Source organism: Prionailurus viverrinus, unplaced genomic scaffold (assembly GCF_022837055.1).
Source record: "Prionailurus viverrinus isolate Anna unplaced genomic scaffold, UM_Priviv_1.0 scaffold_49, whole genome shotgun sequence".
Lineage (NCBI taxonomy): Eukaryota > Metazoa > Chordata > Mammalia > Carnivora > Felidae > Prionailurus > Prionailurus viverrinus.
The window spans coordinates 1,788,251-1,814,179 of NW_025927612.1; the positions used below are offsets into that span (position 1 = coordinate 1,788,251).

A 25,929-nucleotide genomic window follows, 5' to 3' on the forward strand; every position below is an offset into this window, starting at 1 on the left:
AGGAGGGGCTGGTGCCCAGGCACCTGTGACAGCCCCAGGAGGAGGAATCCTGAGACAACACTTAGGCTGCTTCTGGCCATGGCTCCTGGTTTCTGTGAGCATGCGTTGGAAACACGTCTGTCAGTATTAGAGCAGAGGCAATCTGGGAAAGCATGCAACCTTCGTCATTGGCAGAAATAAAAGTGTATGGTGCTTTTCGAGGGATTTCCAACGTGGGGTAGTGAGGGCAAAAGAGATCGTGGGATGTACAGTCACCAAGGGTTGCTGGGGCTGGTGAAGCTCTCTGTGTAACTTACTTCTTGCTTCCCCAGAAGCAAAGAAGAACCATACAGAGAAGACAGAACTCAAAGTACAGGCAGGGGTGGGGGGAAGACAGCGGGAGCAGGGGAGTTGACACTCATTAGATCCCAGTTGCTTTTGCTTCATCTAGGAAGGGTTCAGGGTGATGACCATTAAAGTAAAATTGGGTACCTGCGTGTGTGTGTGTGTGTGTGTGTGTGTGTGTGTGTTTGCATAAACTTAGACATATATACTCATATGCATGTATTCATAGAAAGATGCCTAGAATAATATTCGCCAAGATGCTAATTGACCAACTGTGGTCATTGCTAGGATGTGAGATTTTTAACTCGAATGCTTTTAAACAAAAATCATATCAGTCTTCTAAACTGTGTTCCTTGGGGGTGCCCGGCAGACAGTCAGCTGAGTAAGCGACTCTCGATCTTGAGGGTGTGAGTTCGAGCCCCACAATGGATGTAAAGATTACTTAAAACTAAAATCTTTAAATAAATTAAAAATAAAGAAAAATGGTGTTCCTTGGGTGTCAACAAGAGTTTCAAGAGGTTTCTGTGATACTTGAGGAGTTTGGATAAAAAGTTCACATTAGATGAAAGCCATCAGGAGTAATGCGAAACGTGCAAACGATGGGCATATTCCCACATGTTGAGAGTCCTTGATACCGAAGGACAGGACGCACGTGGGTTCTGCCAGTTCCCAAACTGCCTTCTACCACCTTCCGAGACTTGCACGTCGACATCCCAGGAGCCGCCCCGCCCCCCCGCCTGAGGACAAAGGGAAGACTATCCGGGGGTGCCACAACTGAGAAGGAACCGGGAATAGCAAAGCGCAGTTTTATTTTCTGCAGTAGCAAACATTTAAATGGCAAACAAAACAAGGGGACCATGAGTGCCCAAGGGCTCGGGCCCTCGTTGCCCTCAGAAGACCAGGCAGGCGCCCAACCTCAGGTGGCGGCTAGCGCAGGAATCACTGCCCTAGGAAGGACGGACCGCCCAGACGGGGGACACGAGGCTAGACCTTAGCCCCCTTTCGCCAGCGCGGGCTTAGCGGGAACCGGGAACCGGAAGCGCTGCATGGTCCGAATCACCACGCAAAGCTGGTCAAGAAAGTTGATGATGGAAATTCGGAGGAGGAAAGGGTTTTCAGCTCTCCAGCGGCTGAGAGAGGAGAAAAGGCAATCAAGTTGGAGGTGGTGGCTCCTCCCCTTCCTCGCTCAGCTCCCCTCCCCGCCCAGGTACCCATCCCTTGCACCCTTCCCCGCGCCCAGGAGCGACCCCCCCTACCCGCAGGTGCAGGTGTTAGAGCCTGCGGGCCCTGGCCCGCACCTAGCCCTCGACGATCCAGCAGAGAGCGCCCCCCCCACCCCCCATGGAGACTGGACCCGCCACCTGCAGCCACCCCGACCCCGGCCCTTCCAGAACTAACATGGCCAGGACGCTGCCGAACACAGTGAGCTGCTGCTCCACAAGGCATCCATACGGTTCCCGATATGGGGCGAAAGACGCACAGGCGATCTCCGCCTCCAACTGGGACGGGAAAGGCACGCCGAGGGCGCTGGGTGCAGATTCGGTTAAGGTACCACCACTACTCACTCAGGGCCTGAGCCCCCTTCTCAGGCCACCCTGACGAGGCCACCCACTCCCGACCCTAATGGCTCGCGGCCACCCCGTTACCAGGCCCATGTCCGCCCACCGCCCCCGGGAACCCGTTTCCCCCCTGATCTCCTTCCTTCCTCCTCCCCCACCTCTCTCCAGCCACCCCGGGACCACCCTGCTTTCAGATCTTTGCCCCGCGCCCCGCAGGTCACCGCGGCTCCTCTCCCTTTCCGCCCCCTGCCCATGCCCGCTGTCCCCTCGGCTAGGATACAATATGTGTACTCGGGTTTCCGGCCTTCCGGCCGTGGAGAGGGCATCTCCGCCTGGCCCGGGGGCGTGAGGTGGTCGCGGGACACGCGGAGCCTCGCCGGCGACCGCGGCCTCCGCGGCCGCGCCTCCGAGGCCGTGACCGTGCCCGCGGCGGCCGAGGCCGCCTCCCTGGCCCTCCTGGCCCTCCTGGCCCCCCTGGCCGTCCCGGGCGTTGTCGGCGCCGCCCGCCTCGCCGCCTGCGGCTTTGTCTGCCGCCTCCATGGTCGTCAGGCTCCGCCTCAGGTCCAGTCCCCTGAACACAGGCCCGGCCGGGCGCTCGCCCAGTCGCCCAGTCCGCTGGGCTGGCGGCTGAGGCGCTGCGGCTCCTTCCCGAAGCTCCGCCCCGCGCGCCGACCCCGCCCTCCCCGCGCACGCGCAAACGGGCCGTCGGGAGGCTGCCGGGCGCGTGGCCGGTTCCCGGCAAAGCGACGCTGTCCCAGGCTCTCTCGGACCCTGGCTGCGGAAGCCCCGCCTATCACAGCTCGACGCCACCCCCAGGCGCCTGCGCCAACGGGCTCCTAGGGTTCCTAGTGAGGCCGCCAGGCCTGCGGCCGGTGCCCGCCCAGCCGGCCTTTCCGCCCTTGGGCCCTGGGAGACCCCCTGGCTTAGCTAGACTATGAGCGCTTCCTCATAAAGCCCACGCAAGTCACCCCGGCCTCCCGGGAGCGCCGAGGCCAACATTTCCCCACCCCCACCTCCCGGCCGTTCCCTTGGGCGCCTGACTGGTTCCCGCCCAGCCAGCTCTGCCAGGAGCCCCTAGAGACTACCCCCCCCACCCTTGTCCTCCTAGCCAACGAGGGTTCCCTCCTAAGGCTCCGCCCCCAAGCATCCAAAGCAAGGGGGCTCCCAGGAGCGCCTGAGCAAACAGACCCCTCTGTGTTCCTCCCGGGCCTGGACCTGCTTCCCGCGCGCCTGCCCCGAAGCCAGCTCTGCCCTGGGCTCCCAGAGACCCCGCCCTCGGCCGCCTCTCCAGCAGCTGCTCCCTCACCAATCGTCCCCACGGGCTGTGACGTGTGACACCACTGCACCCGCGCAAACCAGTCCTACCTCAGCTCCACCCCCTCCCCACACCCCTAGCCCCTCCCCAGACCTCGTGGGAGGCCGCCAGACTCCACGGCCTGTTGTCCAGAGGGCCCTGCCTCTTCCTTGGGCTCAGTGTCCCCAGCACGTGGGGCTCCACGACCTCGCAGCGGTTCGTGGAGGGAGATGGGCCACAGCCCAGACGGACACGGCCCCGCACCCCGTCCCCTTCCCCGGTACAGGTGGACACACCAAAGCGGCCTTTGGAGGGGGCGACTGAGCACAGGTGCGGATCCGATCGGCGGTCTGGGAAGGTCACGAAGGGGCTCCCGTCGGGGGGCAAGCCTGCCAGTAGGAGGCAAGGAGGGAAGGGATGCCGACTGGAGCTAAAGTAGTTAGTGGCCACGGAGAACAGGGATGCGGTCGCATAGGAAAAAACCACAGTGCAAAAGGGAAATCACTAAAATCCCAACTTAGGAAGCTACTGTATATGTGCACGGAAATCCTGCCACGGTAGCCTGAAGTGTAAACACCTCGTATCTCTGTGTGGTGCGATTGAGGGTGGTCCCCACTTCTTTTTTGTGTATTTCTCCCCCAAAAGGTTCACAATGACTTTACCTGACCTTTAGTGTTTTCAATTCTTTGACATCCTTGCGTGCGTGATCTCTACGCCCCACGTGGTGCCGGCACTCACGACCCAGTGAGTGCTTCCACAAGTCAGGCTTGAGAGAGCAGATGATGCCATGCAGGGCGCCGGGCAGCAGCACTCCCCGCACCAACAGCACGACGAGGACCACGCAGGGGAAGGTAGCTGTGAAGTACACGATCTGGGGCGGGACGGAGGGGGGGACCTGCTCAGAAGGGGCCCTGCGGCCCCGCCTCCCCACTTAGGGGCCCCCAGCCTCAGCAGGGGGACAGGCGGGCCACACTCCCCCCACTGTGGTACGGTCCGCTCCGAGGTCAAGCGGGAGGCCAGCCTGCAGCCCCCCCTTCTACTCCTCAGAGCCTGGGCTCCTCCCGAAGGAAGCGGGGTGCTCAGCTGGCCATCGGCCGCCCCCGCAAGGACAGGTCAGCTGTAGAGAGGGAGGGCGGAGGCAGGACCTTCCCCGGGTGGGGAGCAGGACATCAGCCTGGAGGCAGGTCCCATGCCTCCTGTGGTTCTCTGCACAGAGGCAGGGTCCTGGGCAGGACGGAGTGGACTGGGCCGGCCAGAGACAGAGGCGACAGCGAGGTGACCGCGAAGACCTCTGCCTCCGTCCCACCCTCAGCAGAGCAGGACAGGTAGGCAAGGGAGGGCCACGGGCCGGGTCCCCCCAGGCTGGCCGCAAAGCAGAGAGTGAGGAAGTAGTGAGTGAGGAAGAGAGGGAAACTGGGGCGGGGATGCCCGACACGGGCAAGTTCAGCTGGCGGTCGCCTGGGCCTGTCCCCTCAGGACGGAAGGCGGCTGGGCTGGAGTTTGGAGGTTGCGGAGGACTACCCAGGCACGCGTGGGAAATCCACCGGGCTGGGTTCAAGGACCTGCCCCCGCCTCAGGCCCTGGCCCGGTCACCTCGCATGGCGGGGTGCCCCTGCCCCCCACCGGCCATGCTGCCCCCACCCCTGCCATCATCACCCACCCCGACCCGCCCGCCTCCAGCTGTAGCTTTCCTGTTGACTTGACCCCCTTGCAGACACAGAAGTAGGCCAGCACCCAGCAGGCCGGCAGACACAGGGTCACCTCCCAGTTGAGGGCCCCTGGCACGTCCAGCACTCCCCCCCCCGCCCCCCCGAGAGCCGCAAGACTTTGTTCCTGGGGGGGGTCAGCCCGTCAGGGCTGCCGCAGCTGAGGGCACAGCGAGCGGGGAGCTGTCGCCGGGGCGGTGCTCCCCCATGCCGCTGCCCTCGGGTCCAGCTGGGCCCCCCTGGGCCCTCAGGCCCCCGGCCCAAGCCCGCAGCCATTGCGGTGTGGGAGGCGGGAGCCCGGGAGCCCCCGGCCAGAGGCCGGTCGCGCCCTCGGCGGTGTACCCTCCCCCAGGCTGGCAGGCACTAGGGGACTGACGGCGCCCGGGACCGAGAAATGGTGAGGGAGCCAGGCCCGTCCCTTCCAGCTCCCCTAGGGGCCGCGCGGGGCGTGCTCCCTGAGGACAGGCAGGGCCTGGGAGTGGCCCCTGCTCGGCATCCCGCGTCGGCCCCCCCGGCCCCCGGGGACGGGTCCCGGCACACGCAGACCCGAGTCGTACGGGGAGCCCACAGACAGGGACAGGCACGGTGCTGCCCAGAAGCGCCTGAGCGCGGCCCACGCCTCGATGCCCGGGACCCGGGCGGGCGGCGGTCAGGGGGCTGCTCACAAGTGCGCCCGGCTGGCGCCTGCGCAGACACACGCTTGGGGGGAGGGGCGGGCCAGGCCGGAAACAGTCACGTGCCAGTGGCCTCACCAGAATGCTCTCGGGGACGAAGGAGCCCGACAGTGACGTCACGCGTCGAGGGGCGCAGCTTCCGGAACCAGCCTCCATCTCCTCGGGGTCAGCGTCGACCGGATCCAGGCTCTGGGCCAACACAGCAAGGCCGGCTCGGTGGGAACCAGCCTGAACACGCTTGAGGGGAGGGGCGGGCCGCGCCGGAAACAGTCACGTGCCAGTGGCCTACAGGAGGGGATTCTGGGCATTAGCCTCGGGCCGGTTTGCGCAGGTGCGCGGGGAGCGCAGGTGACGTCACCCGCTTCCCGAGGGAGCCTCGTTAGTTCGTTCGTTCGTTCGTTCGTTCCCTCGGCGGTTCAGCCGAAGTCCAGGCCGGGGACCCATGGAGGCCACAGATCGAGGCGCAGGCGGTGGGGCCGGCGGTCCCGAGGGTCAGCGTGGCCCGGGAGACCCCGGTGTCCCAGATGGCCCCGGAGGCCACGAGGGCCCCGGCGGCGGCGGAGGTGGTGAGGGAGAGGAGTGTGCCACGGCCGGTGCGGCCCCGCGGGTCGCGCAGGCGCCATGTGCTCCCGTCCCGGGCGCAGCTGCCGTGCCAGGGCTTGGCGGACACCCTTTGCCGGGACCCGGTGGGCACGGCGGTCCCACAGCCGGAGGGCCGGGGAGCCAGCCGCTGCAGTTGTATCCTCTTGGCCGAGTGGCGGGTGGCCGGGGCGATGGGCCTAGAGGAGGCGACGGGGCGGGGGGCGGAGGGGAGGGGGTTCAGCCTGGGGGTCCGGGGCACCGGAGGGACCGGCCCGGGGGGCGGATGGGCCAGGGGTGGCCGGGAGGGGTGGCGGGGAGAGGCGGCCTGATGGACCAGGAAGGAGGGGAGCGGACCTGAGAGGATGGAGAGGGGGGAGAGTGGCCGTGGGGGAAAGCAGGCCTCGGAGTGGTCAGGACGCCTGAGGCACCGACGCGATCGGTTTTCGATGATGCCTTAACCGAATGGCTACCAGCTACGTCACCATGCCTTTCCCGTCACCCACGGAGGCACAGGTGGCCCACCAGTGTCTGGCGACACAGGGCCAGCCCCAGGTCGGGGCAGTTCGGAAGGAGTTCACGGTATTCGGCAACGTCCTAATTATGTTAGTTCCAAACGGGTCCCTCGTGGGGGGTGGTGTCAGGTCGCTAGGGCCTATCTCCTGAGGGCCGTTCTAATAGTGAATTGGAGACACCAAAGGTTAGGTCCAAAGAGGTAGGTGTGGCACCCTGAGCCTGCGGCCACCTGAGGGGGGGCAGAGAGATAGGGGCAAGAGTGATGACATTTCATTTGGATTTTCTTTTTCCCTCACTTTTAGCCGACTGACTGCCGAAGACCCTGGCCAACTCCAGGTTTCCATCGCCTCCTGTCTTGACCAGCTTTCCCTGTTGGTTTGGACCATGCAGCGCTTCGTGCCCCCGTTTTTCAGAGTGCCGGAGCCAGGCAAAAGGGGCTAATTGTAACCTAGCGTCCCTTCCTTCCCTAGGGCGTCCATTCCGATGCTGGTCGCCGCTTTATTACGGGGGTCTAATTGTTTGTATTGGACTTTGGGCCTTGTTTTTCCCTATTGCTGGAGGAGGGGCGTTCTTACAGCAGAAAATAAAACTATTTTTCCGCATCTGAGTGTATTTTCAGCTACTGTGTCAGAGCAAGGGGAGAGGGCAGAGAGAGAGAGAGAGAGAGAGAGAACCCAAGCAGTTCCTGCGCTGTGAGTGCAGAGCCCGACGTAGTGCTTGAACCCACCAACCGTGAGATGATGACCTGAGCCGAAACCGACTCAGGTGCTTACCTGACTGAGCCACCCAGGCGGCCCTCGTTGATTAATTTTTCAATTGGAATAGTCATATTTTACTTATTGATTGGTGAATGCTCTTTATATACAAGAGATACCAAATCTTGGCCAAAGTAATTGAAAATACTTTCCTTCCTCATTGCTTCACTGAATTCTTGTTTATAGTTCTATTCTGTACTGGAGGGTTTTTAACTTTTTCTTGTATTTAAATATGAAGTTTATTGTCAAGTTGGTTTCCATACAACACCCAGTGCTCATCCCGACAGGGGCCCTCCTCAATACCCATCACCCACCCTCCCCCCCATCAACCCTCAGTTTGTTCTCAGTTTTTAAGAATCTCTTATGTTTTGGCTCCCTCCCTCTCTAACCTCTTTTTTTTTTTTTTAATGTATGCAAGTGGTACATTTTTGTCATTATGATTTTTGCAGTTTATGTCCAAGGGAAAGCCATCCCCACTGTAAAATTATAAAATTTGTCCCTCATGCCATCTTCTAGTACTTTGAAATGTTAACACACAAGGAATTTATTGTGGTGTGAAAGATGACATTGGTCTAATTTTGTCCCCTTCCCCCCAAGGTTCCTCAGGTGTCTCAATGTCATTTATTGACTAATCCATATGTCTCCGCTGAACTGAAATGTCGCCTTCACCAGGGTCTAAACCTGCATCTTCATTTCTTCTTGCACATTTGTTTCTCCAGCAAATTTGGGCTAGGTGATCTCGGATGGCCTCTCTGAGGAAACGGCCTGAAGGATACAGTAGAGAAAGTTGGGATTGGTGTGGGAGAAGGGACAGACAGAGACAGAGGAGGACAGACAGACCGGCCGACAGAGATTTGATTGGCTCAGCTTGGATTGCCCTTCGAAGGGCGCAGGGAGAAACATGAGGACAAGAACGAGATGAGAGAGAGAGAGGTTAGGGCATCAGTGCATTAGAGGACTGTTGCACTGGGGATACTGGAGCATTTGGGGTTTTCTTCTTTCGTTACGAAAAACCTATTATACATAATACTACTGTGAATATTTTGTTTAAAAAGATTGTACAGGGGCACCTGGGTGGCTCAGTTGGTGAAGCGTCTGACTCTTGATTTTGGCTCAGGTCATGATCTCACAGTTCTTGGCATCGAGCCCTGCATAGGGCCCTGTGCTGAGCATGGAGCCATCTTGAGAGTCTCTCTCTCTCTCTCTCTCTCTCTCTCTCTCTTTCTGCTTCCCCAACCCCCGCTCACGTGCATGTGTGCGCGCTCTCTCAAAAGAAATAAAAGAAATTGAAATATATTTCTATATATGTTTAAATACACACAACCCTAGTTTCAGTGGTGATGGAGTTTTCAGGTTATTGAGTTCACGATCTTGTAGGAACTGTACATTCCCCCATGACCTACTGATCCAGGTTTCTGTAATTACGGCATATTACCTGGTTAGCGGCTGAGGGAGCATTATTCTACTATGTAGGAGAGTGAAGGATATGGGGAGAAAGGCCCAGATGGGTGGCTGCAAAGTTGATGTCCAAAGTCGAGCACAAGTCCCATGTCCTCAGGGGAGGGTAAGGTTTCTCAGCCAGGACACAAGCAGTGTTCTAAGGGACCAAGCCAGAGCTGTGCCTGGAGAAAGAGATGTAAAATGAAGAGCCAGAAGCCAGAGTCAAACCCAACTTGAAAGAGTACGTAAAGAGCAATGGTGAAAGAAATTATTTGGGTTACTCGAGTCAGAAGAAAAAGAAAGCCGGTCTTGACCTTATTCTTAAGTCAAACAGTAAACAAAGCAGGATGCAAAATCCAGAAGCAAACAGCCACAACCACAAATAAACCAACACCAGTGTCTAATTACACAAAGGTGTTAAGCTCTGTTAGGGAAGAAAACATCATAAATAAAATGGAAAGACAAGTTAGGAAGACATTAGTAACCCAAAGGGCAAACTAAAGTGAGTATCTTCAAAACACAAGTGACCCTTAGCAAATAAATCCATAAAAGACACAAACAGCCCAGTAGAAGATTGTACAAATGACAGGACCATGGGATTCCTGGAATAAGGATTATAAACAGCCAATTTGGTACAGGGTATTGTTTACCAGTGGGAGCGTCTACATAGCGTGAATGGAAGCCTCCACTCTTGGATCCCCCACGGAACGTTTCCATGAGGATCTGCGCTCAAATAAGGACAGCCAGAAGGAAAGTAGCAAGCACAAAGCAGTTTATTAAGGACAGTGCACTCTCCAGGTGGCAGAGCGGACAGGCCCAGAGGTGTCTGGGGTTTGGGGTGTCTTTTCTCTGTATGTTTGCATAGGTTCCGGATGGGTCACAGCTAGCGGGGTCTCCCACTGAGGGTGCTTCCCATCATGTGAGCAACTCCTCCTACCGGTTGGGAGGGGGAGTTTTTCTGGCCCCGCCCACAAGGTCCTGGCCAGAAGAGTCCATGGCCATCTTCCCTTGGGCGGGGAGAGTTGAAAACAAAACGATGTAAATCTATTATAATGAAGCTGTAGGTTACCCTGAGGCCAAGGTTGAAGAGGAGAGCCCCTGTTCTGCACCTGTGGCCCTTGGTCTGTCAACCTGGGGGTGTTGGAAGCCATAGGACCAGGATGTTAACAGCCACAAAGTCAGGACATTGTGCCCTCAGGCTTCTAACGTGTCACCTATTTAACACCGCCTTTGCCTCTGGCTCATGTCTAACCAACTGCCTACTTGATCGGTATGATCCTATGTACGCAAACAAGCAAAAGAAAAACCGTTATAAACGCAGATGAATATATCCTAGGAAAAAGTCTGGGAGGACACACGTAAAACTGGTCATAATGGTTACTGCAGACACTGAGTTTATGGGAAATGTTTACTTTCTAACAACACACCTTTGTGTAAGGCATGAATGATTTTATAATACGCATACATTATAGTGGAAAAAAAATTTAAATATCTAAGCGTTCGGAGCTGTAAGTGCACTATGATTCCAGTTTTGCTTTCCTACTTTAAATGTGTATGCACGTACATTTGGTCTTTTAAAAATTTTTTTAAGTATATTCATTTTCTTTGAAAGACAGAGAGAGACAGAGAGACAGAGAGACAGAGCACAGCAGGGGTGGGGCGGAGAGAGAGGGGGACACAGAATCCAAAGCAAGGCTCCAGGCTCTGAGCTGTCAGCACCAGAGCCCGACGCGGGACCCGAACTCACGAACCGCAAGATCAGGACCTGAGCCGAAGTCGGACGCTCAACCGGCTGAGCCACCCAGGCGCCCGTGCACATACATTTGTAGTGCAAGAAGAAACCTGAAATAAACCATCAAAATGTTTACAGTGAGGTTCTCGCGCGGTGGTGAGGTTATAGAGGGCATTTTTTTCTTTTTTGGTCACTTTGTAAGTTTCTGTAACTGCACAACCTATGCAATGACCATGTTTTACTTCCATAAATAGAAAGCAGTGTTTTAGAATAAGGGGGGGAAAAAAAGAGCAACAGAAATATTTGATCGTTGCTGAAAATGGGGGGAAACCTGGCACCCAAAATAGGATTCACCAAATGGATCACGTGCATGACATTTCAAACTCCTGTGTGATTGGATTCACCCCCAAAGCACTGGCATGTGCCAGCCCCACCCTGGAGAAGATCTTCATGGGCTTACACACATGGGGGGAAGTGCCTGGTGGGGGGGAATGGTGGGGGGGAAATGCCCGGTGGGGGGAAATGAGCTTACACACATGGGGGGAAATGGTAGGCCGAAGGCCTTCCAGTGCCACCTTCATTCCAATCTCCGTGTTGGAGAGGTCAGCAAAGGGTACCTCCCGTTGTCACCAGTTCCCACAGAAGCACTGCAAAACTCCCCGTGTCTGCTCAGCGTCTGTTTGTATCTTCAGGCTTCTTCTGCAGAGCTTCAGGGGCCACCCAGGCAGGTGCATACCTGCGCCCAGGGCATTGGAAGGAGAACCTGACGTCGGCCGTGCTGGTTCGGGGAGTCATGTCCTCATCAATCATTACACTACGGCTGCTGAGCGCGTGTCGTGGGATGAGGGGCTCTAGAGTGTGTACGAGGGCCATGCCCCTTGCCATGTCCAATGCAAACGTCACAGCCCGGCTCTGGTCCACAGCAAAATTGGTGCCTTCGTGTAATACATTGTACAGGGAGGGATCCATATGGCATCCAGTGTGCGACGAGGGTGGGGTGTGGAGCAGGTGGAGACTGACAGGCACCTAGCACTGGGAGCACATTCGGATGTGAGAAACTCCTGAGCCGGGGACACTCCTCGTTGACTTGATGTGACCGGTGCCTAGGAGGCACTTTCTTTCCCGAGGGCCTTGAACAAAGCCCTCTTCACCTCCTTGTTTCCCATGCTGTAGACGACGGGGTTGAGCATGGGGGTGAGGACCACGTACAGCACAGGGAGCACCCGGTCCCGCAAGCCAGAGCACGCAGAGCTGGGGAGGATGTAGCAGAGGACTGGAGCGATGTAGAAAATGCAGACCACGGTGGTGTGAGCACCACAGGTGGAAAAGGCTTTCCTTCGGCCCTCAGCGGAGTGGATCCTGAGAATCGCAGCCACAACACGTACACAGGAGATCGCAACCGGGGCACGGGGTGCAAGAGCCACCACGAAACTGAGGACAAACAGGGCAAGTTCGCTGGCCCACGTGCTTGAGCAAGAGAGTCTGGTCAGTGGAGGGAGGCCACAGGAGAAGTGGGTGATGAGGCGAGGCCCGCAGAACCTCAGTGGAGCTGCAAGGACGGTGTGGGCGAACGCATCGGCCAAGGCAAGCAGGCGGGAGGTGGAAGCCATTCCTGCCCGGGTCCGTCCGACGGCCCAAGAGGACTAGGTGGTGCGGTGGCCGGCCGATGGCCGCATAGCGGTCACAGGCCATGGCTGTGAGCAGGAAGCACTCCCAGGGAGCCAGGAAGTGGAGAAAGAAGATCTGGGGAAGACAAGCACGATAGGGCACGGTCCGCACTGCTGCCAGCAGGTGTTCCAGCACCTGAGGCCCCGTGCTGGAGATATAGGCAGTGTCCAGCAGTGAGAGGTTGACTAAGAAGTCGTCCATGGGAGTGTGGAGTCGGGAGTCCATCACAGTAAGGCTGGCAATGCCCAGCCACGCTGTGGACCAGCAGAAAGATCACAAAGAGCAAGGGCCTCAACTCCTCTGCGTCGGCCAGCCCTTCCAGAAGGAACAGCGACACTCGGGTCTCATTCCCCAGCTGCCCGGAACCATGCGCAGAAACCTGCACCTGTAGAGTCCAACTCAGAGTCAGATGAGGATCCAAGTGTGGAGTTCCAATTTGCACAAGGCAGCAGGGGTGAGGGAAGGTGCAGAGACAACAACAACAACAAGAAAAAGAGACAGGTTTCAAGCTTAAGAAAATAAGACTCAGAATTGGGGGAGTGAGGCTAGGTTCAGGAGGCCAGCGGTAAGGTAGAGGCCAGTAGAATGGAATCGGTAACCCCACACCAAGACAAGGTGCACAGACCTTGAAGCCACGGTGCATGCACCTCCTGTAAGGATATCAAAGTCAGTCCCTCAGAAGCTTCTACCTGAATAAGGACCCTAGACCTCGTAATTACCTGCAGTGGTCCCCTTATTTCACCCTCACCAACCCAGCAGAGCCCCAACTCAGGAGCAGTGATAGGACACTAGTCAGGTCCCTCCTCCTCCCGCTCTGAACCTTTCAGTGCCTCCCGTCTCACTCAGCGTCAAAGCCAAAGTCCCCCCGGCGACCTACCAGGCCCTCTGTGATACGCTCTCCCTCCTCTCCTCTCCTCTCCTCTCCTCTCCTCTCCTCTCCTCTCTGACCATCGGGCAAGAAGTCTGTCAGCTCTGTGCCCCATATCACATCTCCGGACTGGCCCACAGCAGCAAACGCCCTTGCCTATTCCCTGCCTCGGTGGAAGAGAGCCCTGCCCTCCTATCCAAGGCTAGCTTGTCCGATTTCCCCAGCTGCTCTCTTCATTGTGCCAGCCCTGCTCGGCAACCCTTTTACATGGGAATGTGCTAAATGCCACTCGACTGTTCACTCTCAGATGGTTTATTTTATGTTATCTCGATTTTACCTCCATGAAAAAAGGAAGCAAACTAAAGACTTTTTCAGACATATAAAAGCTGAGATTAACTCGTTGTCAGCGGAAAACCTGCACTACAACAAATGTTAAAGGCTGTTCTCCACAAGCAAGGATGATAGCACGTGGGAACTTGGACCTACATGAAGTAATGAAGAGGGTTCCAGAATTGGAAAGTATGTGGGTAAATGTAAACATTTTTTCTCCCTTCAAAATGTCTCTCAATCGTCGCAAACCATCTAAAGCAAAAATATTGACAACACGGCGTGGGGTGTGTAACTGCTATAGAAATAAAAGGTATGACAACAATAGCACAAAGGACACCAGTGGGTGGTTGGAAGGGTACTGCTGTAATGTTCTTACGTTACGGGCGAAGTGATTTGAAATTACTTGAAGGTGGTCTATAATGAGGTAAAACACATATCAGGATCCCTAGAACCCTAGGTTTAATATGTACACTTCTCTGGCGGAGATAAAGTGAATTTCTAGAAATTACTCAATCTGAAAGGAGTCGCGAAAAGACAGAGAGGGGAACGCAGAACACATGGGGCAAACAGAAAATAAATAGCAGGAAGGTAGATTGAAACTCAACGATACCCCTCGTTACATTTATTCTAAATGGTCTAAACGTGGCAACTAAAACACGGAGATTGCCAGACTGGATAAAAAGGCAAAGCAAAACTATATGCTACGCGTAAGAAATGCGCTCTATGAAGACACAGATACGGTAAAAGTAAAAAGATGGGCAAAGATACACCACGCAAGTCTTCTTTTTTTTTTTTTAATTTTTTTTTTCAACGTTTATTTATTTTTGGGACAGAGAGAGACAGAGCATGAACGGGGGAGGGTCAGAGAGAGAGGGAGACACAGAATCAGAAACAGGCTCCAGGCTCCGAGCCATCAGCCCAGAGCCCGACGCGGGGCTCGAACTCACGGACCGCGAGATCGTGACCTGGCTGAAGTCGGACGCTCAACCGACTGCGCCACCCAGGCGCCCCACACGCAAGTCTTCTAATAAGAAAGTTTGAGCAGCTATATTAAGAGCAGGCAGGACAGACTTCAGGACAAGGAATACGATGGGGTGGAGGACGTTTGCTAACGATAGAGGGGTCACTTTGTGAAGAAGACATAAAATCAAAACCTAAATACATAGTAGGAAAGAAATAATGAAGCTAAGAGGAGGTATGAATAAAACGTTAAATGGACAAACAATAGAGGAAAATCCACGAAGCGGAAAGCCTTTTTTTCCTTTCTTTCTTTTCTGTTTTAATGTTTATTTTTGACACAGAGAGAGACAGGGCGCGAGTGGGGGAGGAGCAAAGAGAGAGGGGGGACACAGAATCCGCAACAGGCTCCAGGCTCCAGGCTCCAGGCTCTGAGCCGGCAGCACAGAGTCCGATGCGGGGCTCGAACCGACGGACGGACCGTGAGATCATGACCTGAGCCGAAGTCAGACCCTTAACCGACTGAGCCACTCAGGCGCCCTCTCCCCCACTTTTTAAAGGTTTTATTCATTTTTGAGAGAGTGCATGTGGGGGAGGGGCAGGGAGAGGGGGACAGAGGATCTGAAGTGAACTGCGCTGACAGCAGTGAGCCCCATGCGGGGCCTGAACTCACCAACTGCCAGATCGTGACCTGAGCCAAAGTCGGACGCTCAACCGACTGAGCCACCCAGGTGCCCCTGAAAGCTTCTTTAAAAAAAAAAAAAAAAAAAAAAAAAGCATACCAGGGGCACCTGGGTGGCTCAGTCGGTTGAGCGGCCGACTTCGCCTCAGGTCATGATCTCGCGGTCCGTGAGTTCGAGCCCCGCGTCGGGCTCTGTGCTGACAGCTCAGAGCCTGGAGCCTGTTTCAGATTCTGTGTCTCCCTCTCTCTGACCCTTCCCCGTTCATTCATGCTCTGTCTCTCTCTGTCTCCAAAATAAATACACGTTAAAAAAATGTTTTTCTAAAAATACCAATAAAGCTGATTTTGAAAAATAAAGTGTAACCAGGGAATATTAGGAACAATATTTGTGGGTAAGTTTCCCAATTTAGATGAAATGGACAAATTCCTTGAATGACACAAATTACCAAAACTGACTCAAGAAGAAATAGAAGACCCGAATATCCCTACATCTATGAAAACAATGGAGCCGAAAACTCCAGGCCCCCGTGGCTTTACTAGTGGCTACCACCAAATTCTTAAAGGAGAACTTTCACCAATCCTACACAAATGCTTTCAGGAAGCAAAGGAGGAGAAACATTTCCCAAATCATCTTATGAGGCCAGCATTACACAACCCCAAAACCAGATGAAGACATTGCAAGAAAAGAAAACCACAGGGCAATATCCTTCAGGAAGTCACACACACAAAAGAACTTGATTCGATATTAGCAAATTCAACCCAGCAACATACAAAGAGGATGATACCATCATGGCCAAGTGGGGTTCATCCCAAGAATTGGTTTTCATTAAAGACAAAAAAGTCAATCAGTGTCATCTGTCATATTAAGAAAATAAAGGAGAAAAAACATGTGATCATTTCAACAGACACAGAAAAAAAGCATCAGACAATATCCAACAACCACTCATGACAAAAACTCTCGGAGAACTAGGACTAGAAGGAAACGTTCTTAATCTGATAAAGGGAACCTACAAAAATCCTACAGCTAACATGATACTTAATGGTGAAAGATAGAATCACCGCCCCCGCTCCCTCGCCCGCAAAGTTTGAGAAACAAGGTATGGATGTTCACCACTTCCATTCAACACTGTCCTGGAAATCCTAGGCAGTGCACTAGGCAAGAAAGAGGAATAAAAGTAGTGACACAGATTGCAAAAAAAGAAACGGGATTATCTTTATTCAGAGATGACATGCTTGTTTATGTAGAAACCCCTAAGTGATGTACAAAAAAAAGAAGAGTGACATTTTTAAAAAATCACTACCATTTATAATAGCATCCCCAAACATGAAGTATTTGGGGACACATGTAATAACATATGTGCAAAACCTTTACGGTGAACACTAAAAACTATTGATAAGTGAAAGAAAGCTTACAAAAATGGAGAAACGCATCCTATGCGTGGAGCGGAAGATCCTGTATTCTTTTTTCTTTTAGCGTTTATTTATTTATTTTGGAAGAGACAGAGAGAGCATGAGCAGGGGAGGGGCAGAGAGACAGAGAGGGAGCGAGAGAGGGAGGGAGAGGGAGAGAGAGAGAGAGAGAGAGAGAGAGAGAGAGAGAAAATATCCCAAGCAGGCTCGGAGCTGTCAGTGCACACCCCGACTCTGGGCCCGGTCTCACAAACCGTGAGATCATGACCTGAGCCGAAATCAAGAGTCAGACGCTTAATCGACTGAGCCACCCAGGTGCCCCAAGGCCCTGTATTCTTAAGATGTACACTCCCACCACAGCATTCTAGAAATTCATTGCAAACCCAGTAAAAATCGTGATAACGCAGAAACGGACAAGCTGATTCCAAAGTGTACATCCAAACGCAAAGAACCTGGAATAGGCAGCTCGAACTTGCAAAAGAGGAATAAAGTCGGAAGACATAGGATGACTAAAAGAGGATACAGACAGAATGGAAAGTTCACATGTCACTGGTGGGACTGTAAATTGGTATGATCACATCGGAAAACAGTGCTTCCGTTTCTTATACAGTCACACTTACGCTTACCATGTGACCCAGAAATCCCACTTCTGCTATTTACACGAGGGAATTAAAAATATATGTGTGTGCAAAGACTTGTACGTGAATCTTCGTATCAACTTGATTAACAATAACCGCAGTTTGGAAACAAGCCAAACGTCCAATAGCAGGTGAGTGGTTAAGCCTAAGTTACGGTACATCCACGCAATGGAATACCGGTCAGCAACAAAGAAGGATGGACATACTGTGTGATTCCTGGAAATTCCAGAAAAGGCAAAATCTAAGCTGAATTTGCTGTGTGGGGGCAGACTGTAGAGGAGGACACTGTCTGCACGGAGGCACAAGGGCGACTGTGAGAGCGATGGGAATGTTCTGGATCTCGGCTTTGGCTGTGGACACCTTTGTCGTAACTCATGAAACCGTACGCTTAAATGTGTGCAACTTCCCATACGTGCATTTTGCCTCAAATAAGCTGAGCAAAAACAAAAAAAGAGAAGGGACAAACAAAAACTGAATAGCAAAGTGGCAGACTTAAATCCGACCATATCGGTAATCGTATTAAATGTGAATTTGCCAAACAGTCCAATTTAAAAGCAGACATCGTTAGAAGGGTGCTTTCTTTAAGTGACCAAACTACACGCTGTCTACGTGAGCCACATTCAAGACGCAAAGACACCAATAGGTTAGAGGTAAGAGGATGGAAAAGGACTTACGAATAAATAGTGAGCAAAGAAGCCTGATGTGGTTATATCGATATTAGAGAAATCAGACTTCGAGGAAAACCGTGTTACCAAAGATGAGGGGATGCGTTTCATACTAGTAACAGCAGCAATGAATCCATCTGGAAGAGAAAATGATCATAAATATGTCTGTGCCTAATGACACACCTTCAAAATACACGGGGCGCCTGGGTGACTCAGTCGGTAAGCGTCTGACTTCGGCTCAGGTCATGATGTCACCGTTGGTGAGTTCCAGCCCAGCGTCGGGCTCTCTGCCCGTCGGCACCGAGCCTGCTTTGGATCCTCTGTCCCCCTCTGTCTCTGCCCCTCCCCCGCTGGCTCTCTCTCTCTCCCCCTCTCTCAAAATAAACAAACTTAACACACACGCACACTCACACACACACACACACACGCACGCACGCACACACACACGCGTGCGCACGATGCAAGAATTTTTGAGATTAACAGGTGAAAGGGACAAGTCCAAAATCACGGTTGGAGATTTTAACATCCTCTCTCAGCAAGCGAGAGAGAGAGACAACACACTCTGTTAAAAGAAATAGAGCAGGGATTGGCAAACTACCGCCTCCTGGCCAAATCCAGCCCGGGGCCTCTTTTATGTGAAAAGTTTGTTGTCCCCCGACATAGAACATACGATCAGTGGTATCACCTACCTTGACCGATGTCTTTAGAACACTAAACAGGAGATCTGAATTTCACATGTGTGTCCACTACACATTCTTTTCAAGTACAAGTATGTGTTCGCCAAGATAAAGCATTTTCTGAGCCACGGACCAATTCTCAACACGTTTCAACGTCAAGGATTGAAATTTAACCCGGTACGTCTCTGACCAGCCTTGCCTTGTTCTTGATTCTAGAGGGAAAGCTTTCAACCTCTCACTGTTGCGTATGATGTCAGCTGTGGGTTTTGTCGTATGTGGGCTTTGTGGTATTGAGCTATACAACTTCTCTGCCCCCATTCGTGGAGGGTTTTTATCATGGAAATATGTTCTATTTTGTCAAACGCGTTTTCTGCACCTAGGGAGATGATCATATGGTTTTTATCTTTCATTCTAACGATGCGGTGCTTCGTTTATAGACACGCATGTGTTGAAAGATCCTTGTTTTCCGGCTGCAGGTTCCTCCTGCCCGTGCCCGGAGATGAGAGCTGCCTGCCCCGTAGACAGTGACAAAGAACAGGGCAGACAGAGACAGTCCGAGGCTCAGGCTGAGGCGCTCTTTGGTGACACTGCTCATTGAAATGCTTCCACCAGCCACAGGCCGCTCTAGACACTGGCCACCTTCTTGCTGTGACACCTGCCTCCAGGACAAGGCAGCTGTGCCTTTACTTTCCTCACTTGTCCTGAGGACCTATTCGGAGACGCTCAGGTACAGATTCGTAACTATAGAGTCACGGAGTTCTACACAGCTCAGTCACGTGCTCAGAGGCTTTAGGAGTGGGGCCATGGCAGCCTGTTTGGGCATGGACAGTGGGGACCATGAGCCGCACCACCGTGTGGGGAGTAGTGTCAGGCAGAGGCTTCCTGGATATCGCAGCTGGCGGGCCGTCGAAGGCTCGTGGCACGGCTGGTTCAGGCAGACGCATCCACGCGGGTGCCCGTTTGGGCAGACGCCCTAGGGTGTCGTGGCACTCTAAGGGGTGGAGCTTCATAGGTGAGAACTGATTGGCTACAGAAGGGACTGCTTGGTGGGAACCAATCACAGGTCAGGAGGCATTACCAGTGGTCCGTGTGGACAGTTGCTCTGGGCATCCGGAATTGCATTGTGGAGTAAAGGGGTGAAGCATTGTGAGAGAGCGCTTTGTCCTTCAGTGATGCCTTGAGAGGGTGGGCGGATTCAAAGTTGGGTCTCAGGTGGCTGGTGGAGGCCCCGTGAGGGCAGCAGACGAAGGCACGGGTGCCGTGGGCGTGGTGGTGGGCGCAGCAGGTGGTGGCCAGTGTGTGCCAGGTGGACCTCGTGGTGTCAGTGGCCCCAGAGTCCCTGGTGGTTCGGGTGGTGCCTGTGACCCTGGCCATCCCAGCAACCCCGGAGGCCTGAGCGATCCGGAAAGAACCAGCATTGTGGGAGAGGTAGGTGCCGCCTCTGGTGGCGCTCTCCAAATGGAGCGGGCACCCTACACACCAGGTCCTGGTGGAGATGCCGCGCCTGGCGCCAGAGGTCCTGGTAACCGACTGCTTCAGTTGTATCCTATTCAAGGAGTCCCAGCGGGCTGGACGGCAGGGGGATGGGCTGGAGGTGGTTTGGCGCGCGGCGGGGTGGGGTGTGGGGGGAGACTTGGGGAAGTGGAGTTGAAAGGGGAGCAGGAGGGAGCTCCGGGCACCTGGAGGGTATCAGCTAGGGTTTGGCCCGTGCTGACAGAGGATGGGGAGTGGGGTGGACCGCCTGATGGGACTGAAGCGGTAGGGACAATGCTATCCGGGGTGGCCTGGCTGTATAGGGTGGGAGGTTGTGGACAGCCTGAGGGTCAGCCTGGGGTGGGGAAGGCAGGCCTCACTGAAGAGGAGGCCTGAGGCACAGGCAAAATTAGTACTGTGGATGGTGCCTTAACCCAGTCTCCACCAGCACCCTCACTATACCTTTCCCCTCGGCCATGGATGCGGAGATTGCCCACAGGTTCCTGACTCCAAACGAGGAGCTCCAGGAGCCAGTTCGGGAGGAGCTCCATGTGAACGGCAGCATCCTGACTGTGTTAGTTCTAGAACGGTCCAGGGAGAGGGTGGTGGCAGGTGACCAGGGACAAGGTCAATTCCGGAGGAGCTGTAACGCAGACAAGGGAAACAGGAAAGGAGTGAGTCGAAGGAAGGAGTGTGGTGCTCTAGGATCGTTGCTGTGTGAAGGGGCGGAGCGGGGAATGTGCCCCACCGGCCCTCTAACTTGACTTATTTTTTCCTACCTTGTAGCCGCTTGACTGCCGATGACCCTGGCCAGCTCCAAATGTCCATCACCTCCTGTCTTGGCCAGCTTTCCCTAGTGATACGGACCATGCAGATCATCATGCCCCCCTTTTTCACAAAGCCGCAGCAGTGAAAAGGTGGCTGGACCCAACTCTGTGTCCCCCCCACATGACAGTGATTCCTGCAGCAGCTGCCGTTTTCTTATTGAGGCCGCATCTTTTGCCTATACTGGCCCTTGGGTGCTTCAGATCCACATTTTTTTTTTTTTTTTTTTTTTTTTTTTTTGGTGATCAAATGGTAACTGCTACTATTCTATGTCTGGGTTTCTTTTTAGCATCTACGCCTTCTCCTATTCTCGCCTTTGTTCTCAGGTAGGGGGAGAGATTCTGACATTCAGATACTCAAGTACTAGAAGGCAATTGAAGAAGACAAGTTAGGCGATGGGAGACAAAAATTATGTCCTGTTATTCAGGACATTAACTACTGTCAACATGTTAGAACTTTTAGTTTTATACTAGCATGTACGTAGTCATGTATAATACCTGCAGAGTAGGACTTTGTGGCTTATCGGCCTTGATTCAGATCTGTGCAGAAGAGCGCTGGCACAGCTGGCTAGGTCGGCCCCACTGCCCATTCTATACTCCCGTGTCATCAGAGGCCTCATTCCCTGAGGTTCCGAACCCACAATTCTCAGAGCTCCTTGTGGTTGGCTCTCACTTGTATCATCCTTCCCCAAAGTGTTTTTCCAGTTTATTACGCTGCTGCTTGCTTCCCTGAAGTCCTGACAAGGGTCCTTGAGGAAAACAAAAAGGGGAAGAGGTCTCCCTGAGGTGGGGAGGGGACATGAGGTACATTACCCTTTGCCTTCCCCTCCAAGACTCTCTTATTTAGCACAACAGTGGGGCCACGGACAAGGCACCCGAGTGGCTGAGGAGGGGAATGGGCGACGCCCCGGCGCAGGAGGTGAGTCTCTAAAACGGAGAGAGGAGGAACAGAGCCTTGCCTGAGGGAGAATTAGCACTGTCAGCAGAGAGAGACTGAGCTGTGGAGAACGCCGTGACTCTATAGTTACGAATCTGTACCTGAGCGTCTCCAAATAGGTCCTCAGGACAAGTGAGGAAAGTAAAGGCACAGCTGCCTTGTCCTGGAGGCAGGTGTCACAGCAAGAAGGTGGCCAGTGTCTAGAGCGGCCTGTGGCTGGTGGAAGCATTTCAATGAGCAGTGTCACCAAAGAGCGCCTCAGCCTGAGCCTCGGACTGTCTCTGTCTGCCCTGTTCTTTGTCACTGTCTACGGGGCAGGCAGCTCTCATCTCCGGGCACGGGCAGGAGGAACCTGCAGCCGGGAAACAAGGATCTTTCAACACGTGCACGACTATAAACCCCGCCCTCGGCCGCCTCTCCAGCAGCTGCTGCCTCTCCAGCGGCTGCTCCCTCACCAATCGTCGCCACGCGCTGTGACGTGTGACCCCACTGCACCCACGCAAACCAGTCCTACCTCAGCTCCACCCCCTCCCCACACCCCTAGCCCCTCCCCAGACCTCGTGGGAGGCCGCCAGACTCCACGGCCTGTTGTCCAGAGGGCCCTGCCTCTTCCTTGGGCTCAGTGTCCCCAGCACGTGGGGCTCCACGACCTCGCAGCGGTTCGTGGAGGGAGATGGGCCACAGCCCAGACGGACACGGCCCCGCACCCCGTCCCCTTCCCCGGTACAGGTGGACACACCAAAGCGGCCTTTGGAGGGGGCGACTGAGCACAGGTGCGGATCCGATCGGCGGTCTGGGAAGGTCACGAAGGGGCTCCCGTCGGGGGGCAAGCCTGCCAGTAGGAGGCAAGGAGGGAAGGGATGCCGACTGGAGCTAAAGTAGTTAGTGGCCACGGAGAACAGGGATGCGGTCGCATAGGAAAAAACCACAGTGCAAAAGGGAAATCACTAAAATCCCAACTTAGGAAGCTACTGTATATGTGCACGGAAATCCTGCCACGGTAGCCTGAAGTGTAAACACCTCGTATCTCTGTGTGGTGCGATTGAGGGTGGTCCCCACTTCTTTTTTGTGTATTTCTCCCCCAAAAGGTTCACAATGACTTTACCTGACCTTTAGTGTTTTCAATTCTTTGACATCCTTGCGTGCGTGATCTCTACGCCCCACGTGGTGCCGGCACTCACGACCCAGTGAGTGCTTCCACAAGTCAGGCTTGAGAGAGCAGATGATGCCATGCAGGGCGCCGGGCAGCAGCACTCCCCGCACCAACAGCACGACGAGGACCACGCAGGGGAAGGTAGCTGTGAAGTACACGATCTGGGGCGGGACGGAGGGGGGGACCTGCTCAGAAGGGGCCCTGCGGCCCCGCCTCCCCACTTAGGGGCCCCCAGCCTCAGCAGGGGGACAGGCGGGCCACACTCCCCCCACTGTGGTACGGTCCGCTCCGAGGTCAAGCGGGAGGCCAGCCTGCAGCCCCCCCTTCTACTCCTCAGAGCCTGGGCTCCTCCCGAAGGAAGCGGGGTGCTCAGCTGGCCATCGGCCGCCCCCGCAAGGACAGGTCAGCTGTAGAGAGGGAGGGTGGAGGCAGGACCTTCCCCGGGTGGGGAGCAGGACATCAGCCTGGAGGCAGGTCCCATGCCTCCTGTGGTTCTCTGCACAGAGGCAGGGTCCTGGGCAGGACGGAGTGGACTGGGCCGGCCAGAGACAGAGGCGACAGCGAGGTGACCGCGAAGACCTCTGCCTCCGTCCCACCCTCAGCAGAGCAGGACAGGTAGGCAAGGGAGGGCCACGGGCCGGGTCCCCCCAGGCTGGCCGCAAAGCAGAGAGTGAGGAAGTAGTGAGTGAGGAAGAGAGGGAAACTGGGGCGGGGATGCCCGACACGGGCAAGTTCAGCTGGCGGTCGCCTGGGCCTGTCCCCTCAGGACGGAAGGCGGCTGGGCTGGAGTTTGGAGGTTGCGGAGGACTACCCAGGCACGCGTGGGAAATCCACCGGGCTGGGTTCAAGGACCTGCCCCCGCCTCAGGCCCTGGCCCGGTCACCTCGCATGGCGGGGTGCCCCTGCCCCCCACCGGCCATGCTGCCATCATCACCCACCCCGACCCGCCCGCCTCCAGCTGTAGCTTTCCTGTTGACTTGACCCCCTTGCAGACACAGAAGTAGGCCAGCACCCAGCAGGCCAGCAGACACAGGGTCACCTCCCAGTTGAGGGCCCCTGGCACGTCCAGCACTCCCCCCCCTCCCCGAGAGCCGCAAGACTTTGTTCCTGGGGGGGGTCAGCCCGTCAGGGCTGCCGCAGCTGAGGGCACAGCGAGCGGGGAGCTGTCGCCGGGGCGGTGCTCCCCCATGCCGCTGCCCTCGGGTCCAGCTGGGCCCCCCTGGGCCCCCAGGCCCCCGGCCCAAGCCCGCAGCCATTGCGGTGTGGGAGGCGGGAGCCCGGGAGCCCCCGGCCAGAGGCCGGTCGCGCCCTCGGCGGTGTACCCTCCCCCAGGCTGGCAGGCACTAGGGGACTGACGGCGCCCGGGACCGAGAAATGGTGAGGGAGCCAGGCCCGTCCCTTCCAGCTCCCCTAGGGGCCGCGCGGGGCGTGCTCCCTGAGGACAGGCAGGGCCTGGGAGTGGCCCCTGCTCGGCATCCCGCGTCGGCCCCCCCGGCCCCCGGGGACGGGTCCCGGCACACGCAGACCCGAGTCGTACGGGGAGCCCACAGACAGGGACAGGCACGGTGCTGCCCAGAAGCGCCTGAGCGCGGCCCACGCCTCGATGCCCGGGACCCGGGCGGGCGGCGGTCAGGGGGCTGCTCACAAGTGCGCCGGGCTGGCGCCTGCGCAGACACACGCTTGGGGGGGGGGGGCGGGCCAGGCCGGAAACAGTCACGTGCCAGTGGCCTCACCAGAATGCTCTCGGGGACGAAGGAGCCCGACAGTGACGTCACGCGTCGAGGGGCGCAGCTTCCGGAACCAGCCTCCATCTCCTCGGGGTCAGCGTCGACCGGATCCAGGCTCTGGGCCAACACAGCGAGGCCGGCTCGGTGGGAACCAGCTCCGAGGCGTCTGTCTGCGCAGGCGCCCTGGCCATCCCCGACAGCCTTGCGCGCCGAGGAGCCGGGCTTCGCGAGGCCTGCCAGGGGTCTCAGCGGTCCGCCGACAGTGGGCGCAGCGTAGCGGTGGGCTCTGAGGAGGCCGGTGCGGCGGCCATGAGGGCCCCGGACGACGAAGCGGCCTCTCCGGCCCCGGACGACGGCGCGGAGGAAGTGGCGGTCACGCAGGCCCCTGACGATGACGGCGCGGACGGCGCGGCGGTCACGAGGGCTCCCGAGGGTGGCGCGGAGGACGCGGGGGCAGGCCCACAGGCCTCCGACGGAGGCACGGACGGCCACGACCCCCAGCTTAGCCCCCGAGGTCCCGGTTGCCAGGGCAACTGCAGCCGCCACGATGGCGAGGGTGGCCCTGGCAGCAAGGGAGCAGTGGTCGAGGGGGCCTGCGCCCCTCCCCTGGCCGAACGGGCCCCGAGGGCCCTGGCCCCCGGTGGAGACGCAGCGCCGGTGGCGGCGGGGACCTCCTCAGGACTGCTGGAGTTGTATCCTTTCCGTGGAGCCTGTCTGGGCAGGGGCCGTGGCGGGGTGGCTGGGGAGCAGGGCGGCAGCCCGGGGACGGGACGGACGGGGGCGGGGGTGGGCAGCCTGGCGGGACAGGGACGGCCGGTGCCCGCGGGCCCCCAGGGTGGGGGAAGCGGCTCAGGGTGGGCAGAGGTGGCGGGAGGGAGCGCGAGTGTCCCGGGGGTAGAAGCGGGCCTCTGAGTGGTCAGGAGGCTTCAGGCCATGGGAACTCCAGGAGCCCGTTGTGCCTTAACCGGGTGCCTCCCAGCAGGCTCACTGTGTCTTTCCGGTCGCCCCTGGAGGCAGAGATAGCCCGCAGGGCCCTGACTACACACGTCCAACGCCACCGAGGGTTGGCTCAGAAGGAGCTTTGCGTGAGGGGCAGCGCCCTGGCCGTGTGAGTCCTCCAACAAGAGTAGGCGCGGGACGGGTGGGCGGTGGCGGCGGGTGCCGTGGTCGCATCTCTGCCTTCCAGTGCCATCGTGGAGGCCCCGACGCACGCGTTAGGTGGAAGGCGGGGGGTGGGGGGTTGTGTGGGGGAAGGGGCTGGTGCCCTGCACCTCCACAGCAGGTCTCCCCTTTAACCGGATTTCCCTCTTCCCTCACTTCTAGGAGATGGACTACTGAAGA

At 56.4% G+C, this 25,929-nt stretch overlaps 4 protein-coding genes and 1 pseudogene across 4 annotated transcripts; 1 reads left to right on the forward strand and 4 right to left on the reverse strand.

Annotated features, from left to right (window-relative positions):
* Nucleotides 1–1,165: 1,165 nt before the first annotated feature.
* LOC125159341 (EKC/KEOPS complex subunit LAGE3-like) lies at nucleotides 1,166–2,483 on the reverse strand. The gene is made up of 3 exons (XM_047847592.1): nucleotides 2,164–2,483; nucleotides 1,723–1,851; nucleotides 1,166–1,454 (listed from the first exon to the last, which is right to left on the reverse strand). The coding sequence occupies exons 1-3, from the start codon at nucleotides 2,421–2,423 to the stop codon at nucleotides 1,316–1,318; spliced, it is 528 nt and encodes a 175-aa protein (XP_047703548.1). The 5' UTR covers nucleotides 2,424–2,483; the 3' UTR covers nucleotides 1,166–1,315.
* A 3,150-nt stretch (nucleotides 2,484–5,633) lies between these two features.
* Nucleotides 5,634–7,246, forward strand: LOC125159340 (cancer/testis antigen 1-like). The gene is made up of 3 exons (XM_047847591.1): nucleotides 5,634–6,295; nucleotides 6,613–6,741; nucleotides 6,955–7,246. Exons 1-3 carry the CDS (start codon nucleotides 6,000–6,002, stop codon nucleotides 7,091–7,093), a joined length of 564 nt encoding a protein of 187 aa, XP_047703547.1. The 5' UTR covers nucleotides 5,634–5,999; the 3' UTR covers nucleotides 7,094–7,246.
* Nucleotides 7,247–10,941: 3,695 nt separating this feature from the next.
* On the reverse strand, nucleotides 10,942–11,669 carry LOC125159405 (integrin-linked protein kinase-like; annotated as a pseudogene).
* On the reverse strand, nucleotides 11,665–18,959 carry LOC125159325 (olfactory receptor 3A3-like). Its single transcript, XM_047847537.1, is given in 4 exon segments — nucleotides 11,665–12,204; nucleotides 12,206–12,632; nucleotides 17,807–17,934; nucleotides 18,487–18,959. Coding segments are annotated over 2 exon segments (789 nt in total). The 5' UTR covers nucleotides 12,473–12,632; nucleotides 17,807–17,934; nucleotides 18,487–18,959; the 3' UTR covers nucleotides 11,665–11,682.
* A 1,561-nt stretch (nucleotides 18,960–20,520) lies between these two features.
* Nucleotides 20,521–24,672, reverse strand: LOC125159332 (uncharacterized). The gene is made up of 5 exons (XM_047847550.1): nucleotides 24,595–24,672; nucleotides 22,819–23,022; nucleotides 21,270–21,520; nucleotides 20,727–20,800; nucleotides 20,521–20,590 (listed from the first exon to the last, which is right to left on the reverse strand). Exons 1-5 carry the CDS (start codon nucleotides 24,670–24,672, stop codon nucleotides 20,529–20,531), a joined length of 669 nt encoding a protein of 222 aa, XP_047703506.1. The 3' UTR covers nucleotides 20,521–20,528.
* Nucleotides 24,673–25,929: the final 1,257 nt, after the last annotated feature.